Genomic DNA, 16,826 nt, shown 5'->3' with positions numbered 1-16,826 from the left:
CGGAAAAAAAAGTTTCGGTTTCGGGTCGGGTTCGGCTTTCAACCGAAAAAACAATTCGGGTACGGGTCGGGTACGGGTTCAAAAAAAGCCAAACCTGACCATCTCTACTTTAGACCTTCATTAAGAGTTTTATTATTATGCGGGATTTTTTGTGTATAAAAAGAGCGGTTCGTAAGTCCTTTTGTCGTTTTCCGCCCTCGCGGCATATATTGTATAATTTTAAAACGTTTTAAAGTCATTTTAAATAACAAACAAACGATTGTTACAGTAGTCTAAAGGTTAGTCTCAAAATTCATTACTAGGGACACCCCCCTTGATACATAGATTACTCAGCGCTTTGCATGTTGGCGCTGCTATCGCTAAAATGCCTTGCAAGAATAGCTGTCGGTGGTTTGGTGGAAAACGTGACCACTCGTTTTGACAGTTCATTGCATCGACCACAAACAACGCGTATCGGCTTTTTTGTTTACATCCTGTCTGAATTGCAACGCAGAAAGCTTCCAGCTTCCAGCAAAGTGAAGTAGTTTTTTCTCACTGCATCATTTTTTTCTAAATTAGCTTCATTCAAGGCTTATAGCCGGAGTATTTCTATCTCAGTTTCTGCCGTCATTGTAAAGATTTAAATTAAAAGCAACCGTGAATGGCATCGGATGCGTTTCTGGGCAGGCTGATTCTTGCTCTAACGTTGTCTATTTTTAGTTATTATTTTTTCTGGGTGGCAATTTTACCCTTCATGGTGATTGATTCCAGCGAAGGTAAGCATAGGATGGTATCAAGTCGGTGATTTTATATGGTTTTCCTATCAGCAATAATTTGAGTGATCTTAATACGGTTAGGTATTTTTCGTTTGCTGCAGCTCTTGTTACTCTAAAAACGATTATATTTCTAGTTGTTTGGTAATTAGCTCAGCAGTGAAGTGTAGCTTTTGTTTGTTTATTCAATAACAACGAATGGACTAGAAGTGCTGCTATTCATATAAGTATGTAAAATTATTCAAGGGATGCTGTTCCATAATTAACTTAAATTGCTGTTAGACAACTCATGATTACTGCCTGCACTGAACAGGCTTGTGATGTCAATTATATTCAATCTATCCTTGTAGAGAGCTGGATTCATTTGCTGTTCCCGGACACATATTTTGCTTTTCTAATTCCTGCTGTTTTCGGAGTGCTGTTTCTTGGAGGCCTGGCTGGTTTCACGTTATACCATTTGAGAAATCAATTGAAAGCCCACACGGATTAATACGATTAAACTGTAAGTATATGATTCAGTCAATTATTTACCGATCCACTGCAACATCGAGATCATGATGTGATAGATTCAAGGTCAAGTGTCGAGTTTTTTTTTTAAATGATAAGGCTCTCAAGTCAACACTCTGTGTGGCTTCATTTAATTTTATTTGTTATTCTGCTCGCAGAGGTACCTATACGGTGTAAATATAAAGTGGCAAAAGTTTTCATTTAGGGATGTATAAAAATAATCTCGATTATGAGAAAATCTGAATTCCAAAGTAATTTCAACAACCATATTGATATCTTTTTGCTAATCTAAGGGATTACTGCTGTCTAAATAGTTTATTTTGACATTCTTTTGTAGGTGAATCCGTTCAATGCACAATGGAAACATGGCTAGTAATAGGCGTGTCGGGCGTTACCAATGGCGGTAAAACAACTCTGGCGAAGTCTCTCCAGAGTTATTTCAGTGGTCATCTGAATAAAATTATTTTCAAAGAAAACATCACATTGAACAGGATAACTCTTCTTTGCCAAGATGATTATTTTCTGCCTGTGGATAGCCCTAAACACACGCTCATTGAAAAACTCAACCATATCAATTGGGAAATCATGTCGTCTATTGATATGGATCGAATGTGTCACGACATCATGATGATACTGGGTCACAAGTTTATTCTCTATAATTGTCAGCAGCTGAGTAAGAGTGAAACGGATAGCAATATTGCTGAACAGACGGATCCCGTTAACGACGAAGATAATATTTTTGCTGACCATTTCCTGAGTAATTATCTGAATAAATATGACGAAAACACAGCTTCAGTGAACCAGCGGTCTACGACTTTGATCAAAAAGTCCAAAAATGAAACATTCCAAAACATGAATATCAAACTTAATGTGTTGATCATTGAGGGGTTTCTCATATTTAACCATCCGTTCACACTGGATTTGTGCAGTATCAAGTTGCATCTGCATCTTCCCTACGAGAAGTGCTATGCTAGGAGAGTGCAGCGCGTTTACGACCCGCCGGATGTTATCGGATATTTCGAAATGTGCGTTTGGCCGTTCTATGAGAAGCATTCCAAAGAATTCAAGGATCGAACGGATATTTTCATGCTGAACGGCGAAGTGCCCAAAGAAAGCCTACTGAACTATGTTTTGAACTGCATTAAAAACCTTTTGTGAGTTTACTCTACGAATTTAGACTTGTAATAACGGTAGTGTAAGGCAAAATGGTTCCTTATAAACATTCTAACTAGACATTTCCTTCAAATCGAACAAAGCGAGAAAATCGTGATAAGTGTAGTATTTTAAACTACTGATGCTCTTTACAAGGATTTTTATACAATAAAACATGACAAAATAGTTGTAATTTTGTTTTTATTTTTCTTGGTTAGCTATGAAATAAAACAAGTTTTTCATATACGGTCATATTGGCTCTTATTCTTGCTTTCGTGCGAATCACATTCGTACAATTTTCGTTTGAATACTTTTTAATCCGGCAAAATGCCAATAAAATACTATTTACTAGAATTTAGATTGATCATATTTTACTAACCAACCGGCTAGAGCCGTGGTGTGTCGAAAAAGTTGTCACCATGTTCCCCAGGTGTCCCATCATCCGCAAGTCTTTCTAGTCTCTCTATTTCTGGTGCCGGTAGGGTTGCTCAGGAAAAGCAGTTTCACAGTGTTGTCGTCCGATATCCTCACGACGTGACCGATCCACCACAGTCTATCGACTTTTGCCAGATGTGCATTATGGTTCTCTGCAAGTAGCGCGTAAAGCTGGTTCATGCGCTTTCGCCATTTTCCGTCATCTGTCTGTACTCACCGTAGATAGTCCACAACATCTTGCGTTCGAAAACTTAAAGGGTGATTAAGTCCTCCGCGAGAACCGTTGTTGCCTCGATTTCGTGGAGGATTATCGGTCTTAGGTTTTTGATGGAAGTGTTTTCCAAAGCGTATCGTGCCTACTATTTAAAGCCTATATACGGATGACTTTGATATTATAACACATAATTTTACGATGGTGGAAGAGGCCTACGTCCGACTGAAAATCGAGAACAACATAAGCCTCCTAACTCAAATCTCTGTAGACGGCGATGAGCTTGAGCTGATCTTTGGATCACTTTGCTGGTTTTATTGCCAGCGGGCACCAGTGAGCTCAAATACACGAGCTTGTCGACCACCTCAAGATGATCGCTGCCTACAGAGGCTCGAGTTAGGAGGCTTATGTTGTTCTCCTTGGATTCTTTCGCTCGCAAGTACGGTTCGTCTGGCTTCGGTTATGAGTAGAGCGTAGGCCTCTTCCGCCGTCGTAAAATTACGCGTTATAATGTCAAAGTCATCCGCGAAGCCTAGAAGCTACCTAGGAAACAATTTCGTTGATCTATAGCTTGTTAAGATGCTATTAGGCGGATTTCGGCTAAGCTGGCGCCTTATAAGCTGTTGTACAACAACATTGTCTGTTGGGTAAACCGACCTCGTGAAAATCGTGCCCTTGTGTCGATGCCCACCCTCCGAATCACACCTTCAAGGGCGATGTTAAACAACAAGTAGGAACTAGCTCACGAACCTTCTGATTAAAAGTGATAGATCTGCGAGAGTATTTTGTAGACGGCATTAATGAGCGAGAATTGCGGCACTTCAATTTGTCGCCCTTTTTGTAGATGGGGTAGACGACTCCTCCTTAATCCTCCTCCTTAATCCTGGAAATGACCCAGTGCAGCGCCTTTCTACTATACTTTACTAACTATATTATACCTTGAATATACCTGGAGCTTTCAGGTGAAACGGTGTTGAAGCCACAAAAGGCCGACTTCATTTGTGTGATGTCTCGGCTTATGTCCAATCACTAGAGATTTGATGCGCATCTCTGTCGTATTGGGCTCGGGGATAGTGGTATCTGTGCCTGTGGTGAAGGTTATCACAACATAAAGCACGTTGTTTGGTCATGCTCTGTACACCGTGACGTCAGGTCTAAATTGATAGATTTCCTTCGGGCTGGAGGTAGGCTACCAGCTGTTCCTGTTCGTGATGTTTTGGCGAGCCGTGACCTACCCTACATGTCCCTCATATACATTTTCCTGAAATCCATCCTTGCCCCAGTCTAGTCCTATTTCCTTCCGTCTACATTCAACAAAACGACAAGAACACGTTTGGACCTCGATTTTGGAATCAGCATCAGAACCCCACACGAATTCGTCAGGACCGAGAACCCGGGACATTCCGTGATATCGTGGCTCAGTGGTACACACCATATGGCTACTTGAACACCAACGAACAAAAACTTAGAACCACTGATCAAAAACAACATGTTAGTTTTAATTAGATTTAATTTTAGCTCGTAGTCGGCAGCGGGGATAAAAACTTTGCTCTTAGTTTGTAAGATACTTTATATAGTAAGACACTAGAAATAATTGACTCCGTAAAACATAAATATGTATTGTGCCGTGTCAAATAAGTGCTATTTGAGTAAAAAAAATTGGTCGAGTTCAGGATGATAGCTGTCTCTTTTGTTTCATGGAAAGCGAAACCTCGGAACATCTGCTATGCAGCTGTGGTGCATTATTCATAAAAAGAATCAAATTTCTCAACAAGGGCAGCTTACAACCTAGTGAAATTTGGTCTGCTAATCCTCGGAAGGTAAATGACTTTATTAAGCGCATTACACTTGACTAAGAGCGTGTCAAGAAGACCGGTCATCATTCGATCAATAGTGAGTGACTGGTTATCCTATGTAGCACGTATAGTAAGGGAGATATACTACAAAAGTTCTAGATAATGGACGCAGTAGTTTAATTCCACAACAACAAAAAAATGTTGGAACTATGAAAACAATACATACTATGCAATGCATTTAATTTTTTCTCTTTGGGGTTTGTAATGATTGGAAAAACATAAAAATGTATATTGGACAAATTGACCGCCTTCTATAATTTTTCCTTCAATATACTTCAACAACTTCAACTTCAATATGAACGGAACAATAAGTACCTAGTACATCAATTACTATTTTTTTTCGGAGACGGATATAATGTCATTTGTCTGATACAAAAAAGTTCATTTTTTGTGACCGTCTTTGAAAGATCATGAATCTATTTGATATAGCTTTATAGATACTAGTAAAAAATTTGATTGGAGAAATGCTAGTCATTGATTTTCAAGACAAACTACCTTATTTGTAAGATTTTTTCGTTCATTTTTGGATGAATTTAACCTGCAAGAACGATGAAATTGACGGTTGGTTATATATGTTTTCTACGAAGCAACCTCATGAAAAGATACTCAGAAATTTGTGAAGTTTGCCAAGACAAATAAAAATTTTAAAACGTACGATCAAAAAACGGTTTCGTTATATTTTGGAGCACCTGCACACGTGACATCCCACTTCAAATCTCATTTTATATAATACCGCCAATCTTAACGGTCTTAACAACACATAAACGATCATTCCGCGTCGAACGCTCGACAGAAACGGACGTGCAAAGTGGTCGTTCTATTACAATCCGGTCCGTGTGTACGAATAGCCAAACAAAAGAGTTTATTATTCGCGCTAAAGGCCAACTAGATTGTGAGTTGTGTCGCTACGTTCTGTACCCGGCTCGCAACTTTGGCTGTATTGGTGCAAAATACCAGCTGCAGTTTTGATCTGTGCACAGTGAATAGATCTTTCTAATTCAAGGCCATCATTTGACAGTCGAGTCGTGTCGCTGTGCTGAGTGATCTCACACCCGGCTCACTGCTGGTGGCTGTATTGGTGCTGCTGTACTGGTGCTGCTGGCTGCTTTGGATGCAGCTTCGAACGATCGGACAACCACTGCTGGAAGGAAGAAGTAAATAGGTACGTGTTCTTGTCGGCGCTAGTGCGCTAGTGCACTACATTTAGCGCGATGGATATAGATCCCTCGCCTCCCGTGCCACCATCCCCGAGCCCCCCTGACCCTGACCCTTCTGTTACCCCCTCCCCTGTTCATTCTCCAGCCCCCCCCTCGCCCCAGGCTTTACCCGGACGGATCTCAACAGGGCAGCTATACTGTTTATTTTCGTCCAAAGGCAGGAGTGAATTCAAAGCGATTAAACATACTGCAAATTTCTAAAGACCTGACGAAGGGGTACAAGGCCGTGACCGAAATTTCCAAGGTCCGACCTAACAAGCTCCGTGTCGTGGTCAGTGATCTGACACAGGCCAATGCTATCGCTTGCTCTGAGCTCTTCACACGCAAGTATCGCGTTTACATACCCGCACGAGACGTGGAGATCGACGGTGTCATAACCGATTCGAGTCTGTCTGTCGAGTGTATCCTAAAAAGCGCAACCGGTTGCTTCAAAAATACCGAAACACAGGCGAAGATTTTGGATTGTAAGCAATTGCGGTCCATGTCTCTCGTCGGCGGTAAAAAAGTTTACACTCCGTCAGACTCGTTTCGCGTTACGTTTGTCGGATCTGCACTCCCTAGCCACGTCTCGATCGACCGGGTTCGTCTGCCTGTGCGGTTGTATGTACCCCGTGTTATGAATTGCACCAATTGCAAGCAGTTAGGTCACACAGCCGCCTACTGCTGCAATAAGGCACGATGTAGCAAGTGTGGGGAGACTCATGCGGAAGATTCTTGCAGTGTTAATGCTGAAAAATGTATTCACTGTGGGGAAAACCAGCATGAGCTCTCCACATGCCCGGTGTACATGCAGCGCAGAGATAAAATCAAGCGGTCACTTAAGGAGCGTTCAAAACGTTTTTATGCTGAGATGCTGAAGAAGACCGTGACCACTTCTACCATAACATCGAACCCCTTTGATCTGTTGAAACCGATTCTGACGATTCATCAGCGGGAACATCTTATGCCAATCCTGGGGAGTCTAGGAAGAGGAAAAATGTTTCTTCTCCTAAACTTCCCCGTAAAGGTCCTAAGATTTCCCAAAGTGTAATGAAAAGTACGAACAAACCAAACAGTACTGCGGAAAAACCGAAGCAAACTCCTCCTGGGCTTGCAAATTTAAAGTCCCAGAAGGAGTTCCCAGCACTGCCAGGAACATCTAAAACCCCAGTTGTTCCTTTTGCACATCCAGTTGATGAAACAAACTCTGGATTAGTGAAATTTTCTGACATTGTGGACTGGATTTTTGAAAATTTCAATGTACCCGATCCAATTAAAATTTTTCTTACAGCATTCCTCCCAACAGTTAGATCATTTTTGAAGCAGTTGACTGCCCAATGGCCCCTCCTTGCAGCGATTGTATCCTTCGATGCCTAATTCAACCGCGTATATGAAGGATTCTATCTCTGTCTTACAGTGGAATTGTAGAAGTATTTTACCAAAAATTGATTCGTTTAAAGTTTTGATAAATAAAAACAAATGCGATGCATTTTCCCTTTGTGAAACTTGGCTTACTTCAAATATTGATCTCAACTTCCATGATTTTAATATTATTCGCCTTGATCGAGACACCCCATATGGAGGAGTACTTTTAGGGATTAAAAAGTGCTATTCTTTCTATCGTATTAACCTCCCCTCGATTCCAGGCATCGAAGTTGTCGCATGTCAAATGACAATACAAGGTAAAGAGCTTTGTATTGCCTCAATATATATTCCTCCCAGAGCACAGGTTGGGCAACGGCTGCTCTTTGATTTAATAGAACTTCTTCCCTCGCCACGTTTGATTTTGGGAGGCTTCAACTCTTAGGTGTGGCTTGGGGTTCCCCTTACAATGATAACCGCTCCTCTTTAATCTATAACATTTGCGATGACTTCGACATGACTATTTTAAACAACGGCGAAATGACACGTATCCCGAAACCTCCAGCGCGCCCAAGCGCTTTGGATCTATCCTTATGTTCGACGTCGCTACGGTTGGATTGCACATGGAAGGTAATCCTCGATCCTCACGGTAGCGACCATTTGCCTATTCTTATTTCAATTAATAACGGGTCAACTCGCATGCGACCAGTTGACATTCCGTATGATCTCACACGGAATGTCGATTGGAAGTTATACGAGGAAATGATTTCAAAAGCGGTCGATTCGATTCAACATCATCCACCACTTGAAGAATACAACCTCCTCGCGGGCTTGATTCTCGACGCCGCGTTGCAAGCCCAAACGAAGAAATATCCCGGCGTAACGATCAAAGAACGGCCTCCCACTCCGTGGTGGGACCAAGAGTGCTCCGATGTCTACACGCAAAGATCCGACGCGGTTTTGGCCTTCCAGAAGGGAGGTATACCCGACGACTATATACGGTATTCGGAGCTTAATACCAAGCTTAAAAGCCTGGCTAAAGCAAAGAAACGCGGATATTGGCGTCGGTTCGTGAACGAGACGTCGAGGGAGACATCGATGAGCACTCTTTGGAACACAGCTCGAAGAATGCGGAATCGCGCAACGGTCAACGAAAGCGAGGAGTCTTCAAGTCGGTGGATATTTGATTTTGCCAGGAAAGTATGTCCGGACTCTGTTCTTGCGCAAAACTTTGTTCGCGATACGTCTCCGGGTCACGACGCGATAGAATCACCTTTTACGATGGCAGAATTTCCAGTTGCCCTCCTGTCCTGTAACAATAACGCGCCTGGGTTAGATAGAATCAAATTCAACTTGTTGAAGAATCTACCCGGCAATGCCAAGAGGCGCTTGTTGAACTTGTTCAATAAGTTCCTGGAGCAAAACATTGTACCGCAGGATTGGAGGCAAGTGAAGGTGATCGCCATCCAAAAACCAGGGAAACCAGCTTCTGATCACAACTCTTATAGGCCGATTGCAATGCTATCCTGTATCCGGAAATTGATGGAAAAAATGATACTCCGTCGTTTAGACCATTGGGTCGAATCAAATGGTCTACTATCATATACTCAATTTGGCTTCCGCCGTGCCAAAGGGACGAATGATTGTCTTGCGTTGCTTTCAACAGATATTCAGCTGGCGTATGCTCGCAAAGAACAAATGGCGTCTGTGTTCTTGGACATTAAGGGGGCTTTTGATTCCGTTCTATTGACATTCTTTCGGGTAAACTTCACCGACAAGGATTTTCTCCAATTTTGAACAATTTTTTGCACAATTTGTTGTCCGAAAAGCACATGCATTTTACGCACGGCGTTTTGACAACTTTTCGCATTAGCTACATGGGTCTTCCCCAGGGCTCATGTTTAAGCCCCCTTCTTTACAACTTTTATGTAAATGACATCGACGAATGTCTGGCAAATTCATGCACGATAAGACAACTTGCAGACGACAGTGTAATCTCTGTTACAGGAGCCAAAGCTGCCGATTTGCAAGGACCATTGCAAGATACCTTGGACAATTTGTCTGCTTGGGCTTTACAGCTAGGTATCGAATTCTCTCCGGAGAAGACTGAGATAGTAGTTTTTTCTAGGAAGCATGAACCTGCTCAGCTTCAAACACAATTAATGGGTAAAACGATTTCTCAGGTTTTGGTACACAAATATCTTGGTGTCTGGTTCGACTCTAAAGGCACCTGGGGTTGTCACGTGAGGTATCTGATGAAAAAATGTCAACAAAGAGTGAATTTTCTTCGTACAATAACCGGACAATGGTGGGGAGCCCACCCAGGAGACCTTATAAGGCTTTACCAAACAACGATACTGTCTGTTATTGAGTACGGGTGTTTCTGCTTCCGCTCCGCAGCAAACACACATTTGATCAAACTGGAGCGAATACAATATCGTTGTTTGCGTATCGCCTTGGGTTGCATGCAATCGACCCCTACGATGAGTTTGGAGATCTTAGCTGGAGTACTACCATTGAAAAACCGCTTCTGGAGCCTGAGTTTGGAGATCTTAGCTGGAGTACTACCATTGAAAAACCGCTTCTGGAGCCTGTCTTCTCGTATTTTAATCAAATGTGAGGTCTTGAACCGTCCCGTGATTGAAAATTTTGAAAGGTTAATCGAACTTAATTCTCAAACCCGTTTTATGACATTGTATTTCAATCACATGACCCAAAATATTAACCCTTCTTCGAATATTCCAAATCGTGTCGACTTATCAAATACTTCTGATTCTACTGTGTTTTTCGATACATCCATGATAGAAGAAACTCGTGGAATCCCGGATCATTTACGCGTGCAGCAGATCCCTAAAATTTTTTCCAATAAATATCGAAACATCAGCTGCGACAATATGTACTACACTGACGGATCACTTCTTGATGGGTCCACTGGCTTCGGTATCTTCAATAACAACTTAACCGTCTCCCATAAGCTCGATAATCCTGCTTCTGTTTACGTCGCAGAACTAGCTGCAATTCAGTACACCCTAGGGATTATCGAAAAAATGCCCACGGACCATTATTTCATCTTTACGGACAGTCTCAGTTCCATTGAGGCTCTCCGATCGATGAAAGATGTTAAGCACTCTTCGTATTTCCTGGGGAAAATACGGGAACATCTGAGTGCTTTATCCGAAAAATCTACTCAGATTACCTTAGCGTGGGTCCCTTCTCACTGCTCGATACCGGGTAAGAGAAAGCGGACTCTTTGGCTAAGGTGGGCGCAACAAACGGTGATATTTATGAAAGACCAATTGCCTTTAATGAATTTTTCGCATTTGTACGTCAGAATACGATCATCAGTTGGCAAAATTCTTGGACCAAGGGGGAACTGGGAAGGTGGTTACATTCCATAATCCCCAAGGTGTCGACGAACCCGTGGTTCAAGGGGTTGGATGTAGGTCGGGATTTCATTTGCGTGATGTCCCGGCTTATGTCCAATCACTATAGATTTGGCGCGCATCTCCGTCGTGTTGGGCTCGGGGAAAGTGGTATCTGTGCCTGTGGTGAAGGTTATCACGACATAGAGCACGTTGTTTGGTCATGCCCTGTACACCGTGACGCCAGGTCTAAATTAATAGCTTCCCTGCAGGCCGAAGGTAGGCAGCCGGCTGTTCCTGTTCGTGATGTCTTGGCGAGCCGTGACCTATCCTACATGTCCCTTATATACGTTTTCCTGAAATCCATCCACGCCCCAGTTTAGTCCTATCCCCTTCCGCCTACATCCAACCAAACGACAAGAACACGTTAAGACCCTGGATCCGGAAACAGCAATCAGACCCGCACGATACTCTCAAGGCCCGATGGAAACAACCCAATATGCCAGTCCGTAATATCTTGGCCCAGCAGCGGAACAAATTTAATATGCTGCTTACCTAAGGCAATGAAAATCATCAAACAGCAAACCTGTGCTTTTAATGCAAAATATTCTAGCTTTAAGTTAGATTTAGTTTCAGCTCGTAGTCGGCAGCGAGGATGAAAAATTTACTTTTAGTTATTAAGATACTTTAGAAAGTAAGCTACCAGATATAATTGGCGCCGTTAAACATTGAATTGTATTTGTGCCGTGTCAAATAATCTATAGATGAAGAAAAAAAAAAACACATAAACGATGAACTCAGATGACTAAACACCCAGATCTTTGCGGCACTATTTAGCAAATATTGAATAACAACGATTTGTTTATTCGTTTCACACGAAAGCGGAAGGGATCGTTTGTTGATGATATGCCGAAAACCAGCACGGACAGGTTGTTTGATCTGGCTTCGCAAAAAAATGGAGTCGTCAATTTCAGTGTGAATCAGATTTCTTCAAACATCGCGAGATGCTAATGAGCCTATTCGGCGGGGAAGAAAGTTATTTAAATTATTGATAAGCAACATTTTCGACTGGCTTATGGCTTTCTTTTTCGTCATCACAAGGTACAACTTGAGCGGATGGTTGCGAAATGCTAAAATTTATTCAGTCGATTCTTAAGTCTTGTTTTTCTGATTTCTTCGGCTAGTGAAAATGGCCTGCTGGTGCTAGGAATGATAGGCTCCTTGGTATAACGTCGATTAACATTAGCAAATGCACTGCTGTTATCACTAGTCGTCGAGAGCATACTCTCGCGCGACTTTTTTGGTACTCGGTTGCGTCTGTTTTGCCCCAGCTGTCTTTGCTGGTGAAAATTCGCCAAGATCTGTGGAGTTACATAGGGATTGACGGCAGTCGGTAACGGTTCGATGTGGCTTGCATCGACTTCAGTTAACTCCAGCTCTTTGCTCACAACTTGACTTATCTGTTGGCAGCTTACGTACAGATATACTCCAATGGCAGATACGATGACGAACAACATGAGGAATATACCGGAAACAGAGATCCAAATAGCATCGGCCTCATCAAATGCTTTTTGTGCTTGAGGCGCTAGGGTCGGGTTCGGGTCAATTGTAAATGGTAGTGGTACTGTGGGCTGGGAATCGTTCAACGAAGAGGTGGTTTTCACGTCGGTGGTCGTACGGGTTGTTGAGTTTGTTGTGACTGTAGATAATTTTGTTGTTGCTGCATCTGGCGTGGATTCTGATACTTGAGTGGTTTGATGTTCATCAGTGAAAATCGTAGTATTAACAGCTGAAGAAGTTTGCGGTGTAGTAACGCCAATAGATGTTGTCGTTAAGATAACAGCAGTACTTTCCTCTGTTGTTGTTCTAGTCGTTCGTCTGGAAGTACTTCTTGTACGACGTGTGGACAAAATTGTTGTCGCAGCAGCAGTGTCACTAGGTTCAGTCGTCATTGCTATATCGGAGTTCGAAGTACCCGTAGGGGTCTCGGGTGTACTTGATGGTTTTATAGAGGCTGTGGTTGTCCAAGGTGAAGTTGTGAGGACCGTGGATGATTCTGGCATACTCGCAGTTGTTGATATAGTAGAAATAGTAGCAGTAGACCGTTCTGTAGTTTCAGGAACCGTTGTGGGCACTGTTGATGATGTTGCCTTAGGGGTCGTTTGAGTACTGATAGATACACTTGTAGTTGAGGGTGATCTTGAAGCGGTCGTGGAATCATAGGTAGTTGTAAGGTCTGTTAATATTGTTGTGGTGTCTGTTTCACGCGAAATTATAGTACTGGTAGTCTCGGGAGTAGTTAAAATTGTTGTTGCTGCTGCTGTTGTTACAGGTTCCGTAGCTGTAATACTGGTAGGAGCAATAGTTGTAGTAGAAGTAGTAGTAGTAGGAGGAGTAGTAGTCATGAGTTTTGTCGATGTAGTTTCAAAAGAAGTTGTAGTAGTTGTTGGATAGGAAGTGCGTAAGGGAGTAGTCGTTGTTGGTTCTGCGGTAATTGTAGTAGAATATGTAGTAGGAATGGCGGTTGTCGTTGTTGTTTCAAGTGTAGTAGTAGTTTCTGTTGTAGAGGTTATGACAGGAAAAGTCGTTGTGGTTGTAGATATGGAAGATGTAAAAGTACTCGTAGATGTAGAAGTAGGAGGCATTGTGGTGCTGGTGGATGTTGAAATTGTGGTTGTTGTGGAGGCGGTGGTTGTAGGAGTAGTGGTTGTAGTAGTAGTGGTTGTAGGAATAGTGGTTGTAGGAGTAGTGGTTGTGGTTGTTGGCATTGTGGTAGTTGTAGTGGTAGTGGTAGTAGTAGCAGTAGTGGTAGTTGGCAGAGACGTAGTAGTCATTGGTGTAGTAGAAGTGGATGTGGTGGTTGGGGCTTGAGTGGTTGTGCTAGTGGTGATGGGATTAGATGTTGTTGTTGTTGTTGTTGTTGCAATAGTTGTTGTTGTGGGAATACTTGTTGTGGTAGTACGGCGGGTTGAACTCGTAGCGGTGGTTGTGAAATCGGTTGTTTCAGATGGTGGAACATAAAATTCGTCTAACTCTCTACAGAACTGCTCCTGTACCAAGGGATTGAATACTGTTATGTACTCAATCGCAATTTCCCCATCGACGCTCATATCAACTTCAATTTGTATTCTTGCTCGTTGGACTTCCCTCTCAACATGTCCGGCGAATAAACTCCAAGTTTGTGTTGGTTGTTGCGTTGACCAAAACTGTACAACTGTTGGGTTACCTCGGTTATCGACTTGATCTAAGTCAAACAATCGAATCGTTAATGTCGACACTGACCGAAAAACTAGTTGATAAATCATTCGTATTTCCGTATAAGAATTTACAAAGAAACTTTCTATTGATTCGCAGCAATTAATGCCCGGAAGCGGATTCGACAGGTAATAAACTGTGTTCGGTCGATATGGCTCAAACTTAGTCGTTCGGATATAGGACGCAAGACGCAAAATTTCCTTGTTTCCATCAGAGCACTGTCTTATTTTATATGACGTGAAATCATTAAAATCAATTCGCTCACAAATTGCATCCGGCGCATTCCAGGTTGGAAGCGAGAGCGAACATAGGACTGATAGTGCCAAATAAGTTTTTATCGTACCCGAACACATAACGACGCGGACGGGAGGATCAAGTATACACGTGAATTCCGCGGCAGATTTCGTCAATAACTAGTGTTCTACAGTGCCAAAACAGACCTATTTTTTCTCAATTGCGATATCAGAACAGACAGGAACAAGTGATAACATGGCAGGGAGCAAGTAACTCACGTCAGTTTATGTGCTGAAACGATATCATACCACTGATACTGACCGTTACGAACGACTTTAGTTGTACAGGTAATAGGTTCGATTATAAATCTGTTTGAAAGATCATGTAATATGAGTTATAGCTAATTATGGTTTTTCTGAACAAACCAGATACTATTTAATTTTTCCCACAGTGTGAAAAATGATTTTACTTAACAGAATCAAATTGTACAAGAAACGCCACCGCGTTAGTATGATAACCGTGCGCGTACTTGCCACTCTAGCGCCCCTGGAATAGATAAGAAATAAGACAAATTTACTTCATAACAGTATCGAATTCATTGGCCACAACATTCGCTAGTACATTTTTCTATTGAGCGGAGGCCGATCATTTCCATTTGGCAAGTTTTCTAGAGGATACATAATATTCACTTATCTTGCATTACAAGATAAATTTATAAATTTCCAAAAGATGTGAGAAAAGGTAACTATATCAACACTGTATCGTTTTAATTTTCTGATCTTAAAGTGTATTAGCTCACACGAATAAATTGAGAAAAATATATTAAAAGAAGTGTGACTGATAAGAAATTAAAAAAAATTGTATATAGTTACTTCCAGTAGTTTTGGGTCTCGAATCAACACTGTCGAAGTTATTTTTACTACATGTTGGTAATATGAGAGCGTTTTAATAAAACTAGCCTTTTATTGAAACAATGTTTGCTGCTTAATAAAAAAATGTATTACTGTTGAATCCTACCATCACGAACTTGTCATAACAAACAGTGAAAGCTAATTGTGAAAAAACTGCATCACAGGAATTAATTTTTTTAGATGTTTGTATGCTTTGTTTCTCTTGGTAGAAGTCAACCATAATTAGGTGTGGTTTTTAAGATAAACTGTCTTGTCTACACAAGGATTCGATTTTACGAGCGGTTGAATCTGCATATTTTTATATTGGATATTTATTGGGTCTCTCAACCTGATTTTTTTAAAGTGTTCTTGTTTACGGCAAAATTTAAGTCCTTTTGATCTACAACCTTCCTAGTTGATCTCAAAGTACGTTTTATCTGTAAACTTCAGTCATAATGAACCCAAATTCCTTGTTTTAAAATCATTCCCATAGCATTCAATCATTTGGATATGGCTTGGCGAGTAACTCGTTGTTTCACTTAAAGCCAGTGCTGTTGGAAATCATTTTCGCTACTGGAAATCTGTAAAAACTACATTATCTTTTCCAATTTTCACTTCCAACGAACGCAGCGCTCTTTCAAACACACTAAAATTTCATCCATGAAACGAGCTGTCACACTCCGATGAAATAATTCACGCGCATCGGTCACGGTCATGCAATAGAGTTCTCCAGGTGCGTTTGTATTAGTGCGATGTTTACGATTTATTTTTTTTTAGCTGTAAGAATTTTTTGTCACCTGTGAGAACTGTCATCTGAAAGAGAGCATAAAAAACTACTGAGTGTGATTCACACTCTCACAAATTTCAATATACAGTGTAAAGCGGGCCGTGTCGTAATGTTTGTATGTTTTCGCTTGGAGAACTCTATAGACCTTTTCACGTACGAATGTGTTAGTGCCATTAGTTGAGGAAAATATTTACAAATAGCTGTTTTGTTTGCTATGTTTTTAGCAGCTGGACAAATATTCAGTTGAACACTCATTATGTGTTTTAAACTTGTTTTTGAATAAATGTTTTCATTCGTGATCAGAAATCTGAAGAAGCTGCTGAACATAATGGTAAAAAGTGATAAAAGTCGAAGCAACGAGATGCGATGATTTACAGTTTGAAGGAAACAAAAGCAACTTTACACGGGTGTACACGTTTACTAGTGTGCGTAGGTGAAAAGTCACTTGTCTCTATAAAATCCTTAGAAAATCCAACCAAATGATATTCACCGTTCCTAAAACGAAAATGACCTTATCAACGTGACGCTTGCTGTCGTTATCACAATGAAATGCCAATTTTTTTTTCGTGACTTAACAAACGAATACGGGAATATCAAACGAATACGCTTTCACTGCACTTGACGGATGACTTGGCATTCACGAATGACGGATGACTTGACATTTACGAATACTGGAAAAACGGAGGAATAGAAAATTAACATTGCATGGAAGCGCAATATTTCCTTGTGATGGTAGGAATAAGCAATTGTGGCAATTTTCCAATTTCATGCGAAAGCGCTGAAATTTTTCAGCCCTGCTCGGAGAAGCAATTTCGAATTTGAGTTAT

General features: G+C 41.4%; 2 protein-coding genes across 2 annotated transcripts; one reads left to right on the top strand and one right to left on the bottom strand.

Moving 5' to 3' along the window:
- The first annotated feature begins 454 nt into the window (after positions 1 to 454).
- Positions 455 to 2,597, top strand: LOC129722308 (nicotinamide riboside kinase 1). The gene is made up of 3 exons (XM_055675654.1): positions 455 to 755; positions 1,103 to 1,254; positions 1,597 to 2,597. Exon 3 carries the CDS (start codon positions 1,617 to 1,619, stop codon positions 2,415 to 2,417), a length of 801 nt encoding a protein of 266 aa, XP_055531629.1. The 5' UTR covers positions 455 to 755; positions 1,103 to 1,254; positions 1,597 to 1,616; the 3' UTR covers positions 2,418 to 2,597.
- A 9,366-nt stretch (positions 2,598 to 11,963) lies between these two features.
- On the bottom strand, positions 11,964 to 14,523 carry LOC129719829 (mucin-2-like). Its single transcript, XM_055671237.1, has one exon. The coding sequence runs from the start codon at positions 14,439 to 14,441 to the stop codon at positions 11,964 to 11,966; it is 2,478 nt and encodes an 825-aa protein (XP_055527212.1). The 5' UTR covers positions 14,442 to 14,523.
- Positions 14,524 to 16,826: the final 2,303 nt, after the last annotated feature.

The sequence above is a fragment of the Wyeomyia smithii genome, chromosome 2 (genome assembly GCF_029784165.1).
Source record: "Wyeomyia smithii strain HCP4-BCI-WySm-NY-G18 chromosome 2, ASM2978416v1, whole genome shotgun sequence".
In the NCBI taxonomy this organism is placed as follows: domain Eukaryota; kingdom Metazoa; phylum Arthropoda; class Insecta; order Diptera; family Culicidae; genus Wyeomyia; species Wyeomyia smithii.
The sequence above is the reverse complement of the archived record's forward strand: the minus strand, read 5'-3'. Positions and strand labels throughout refer to the sequence as shown.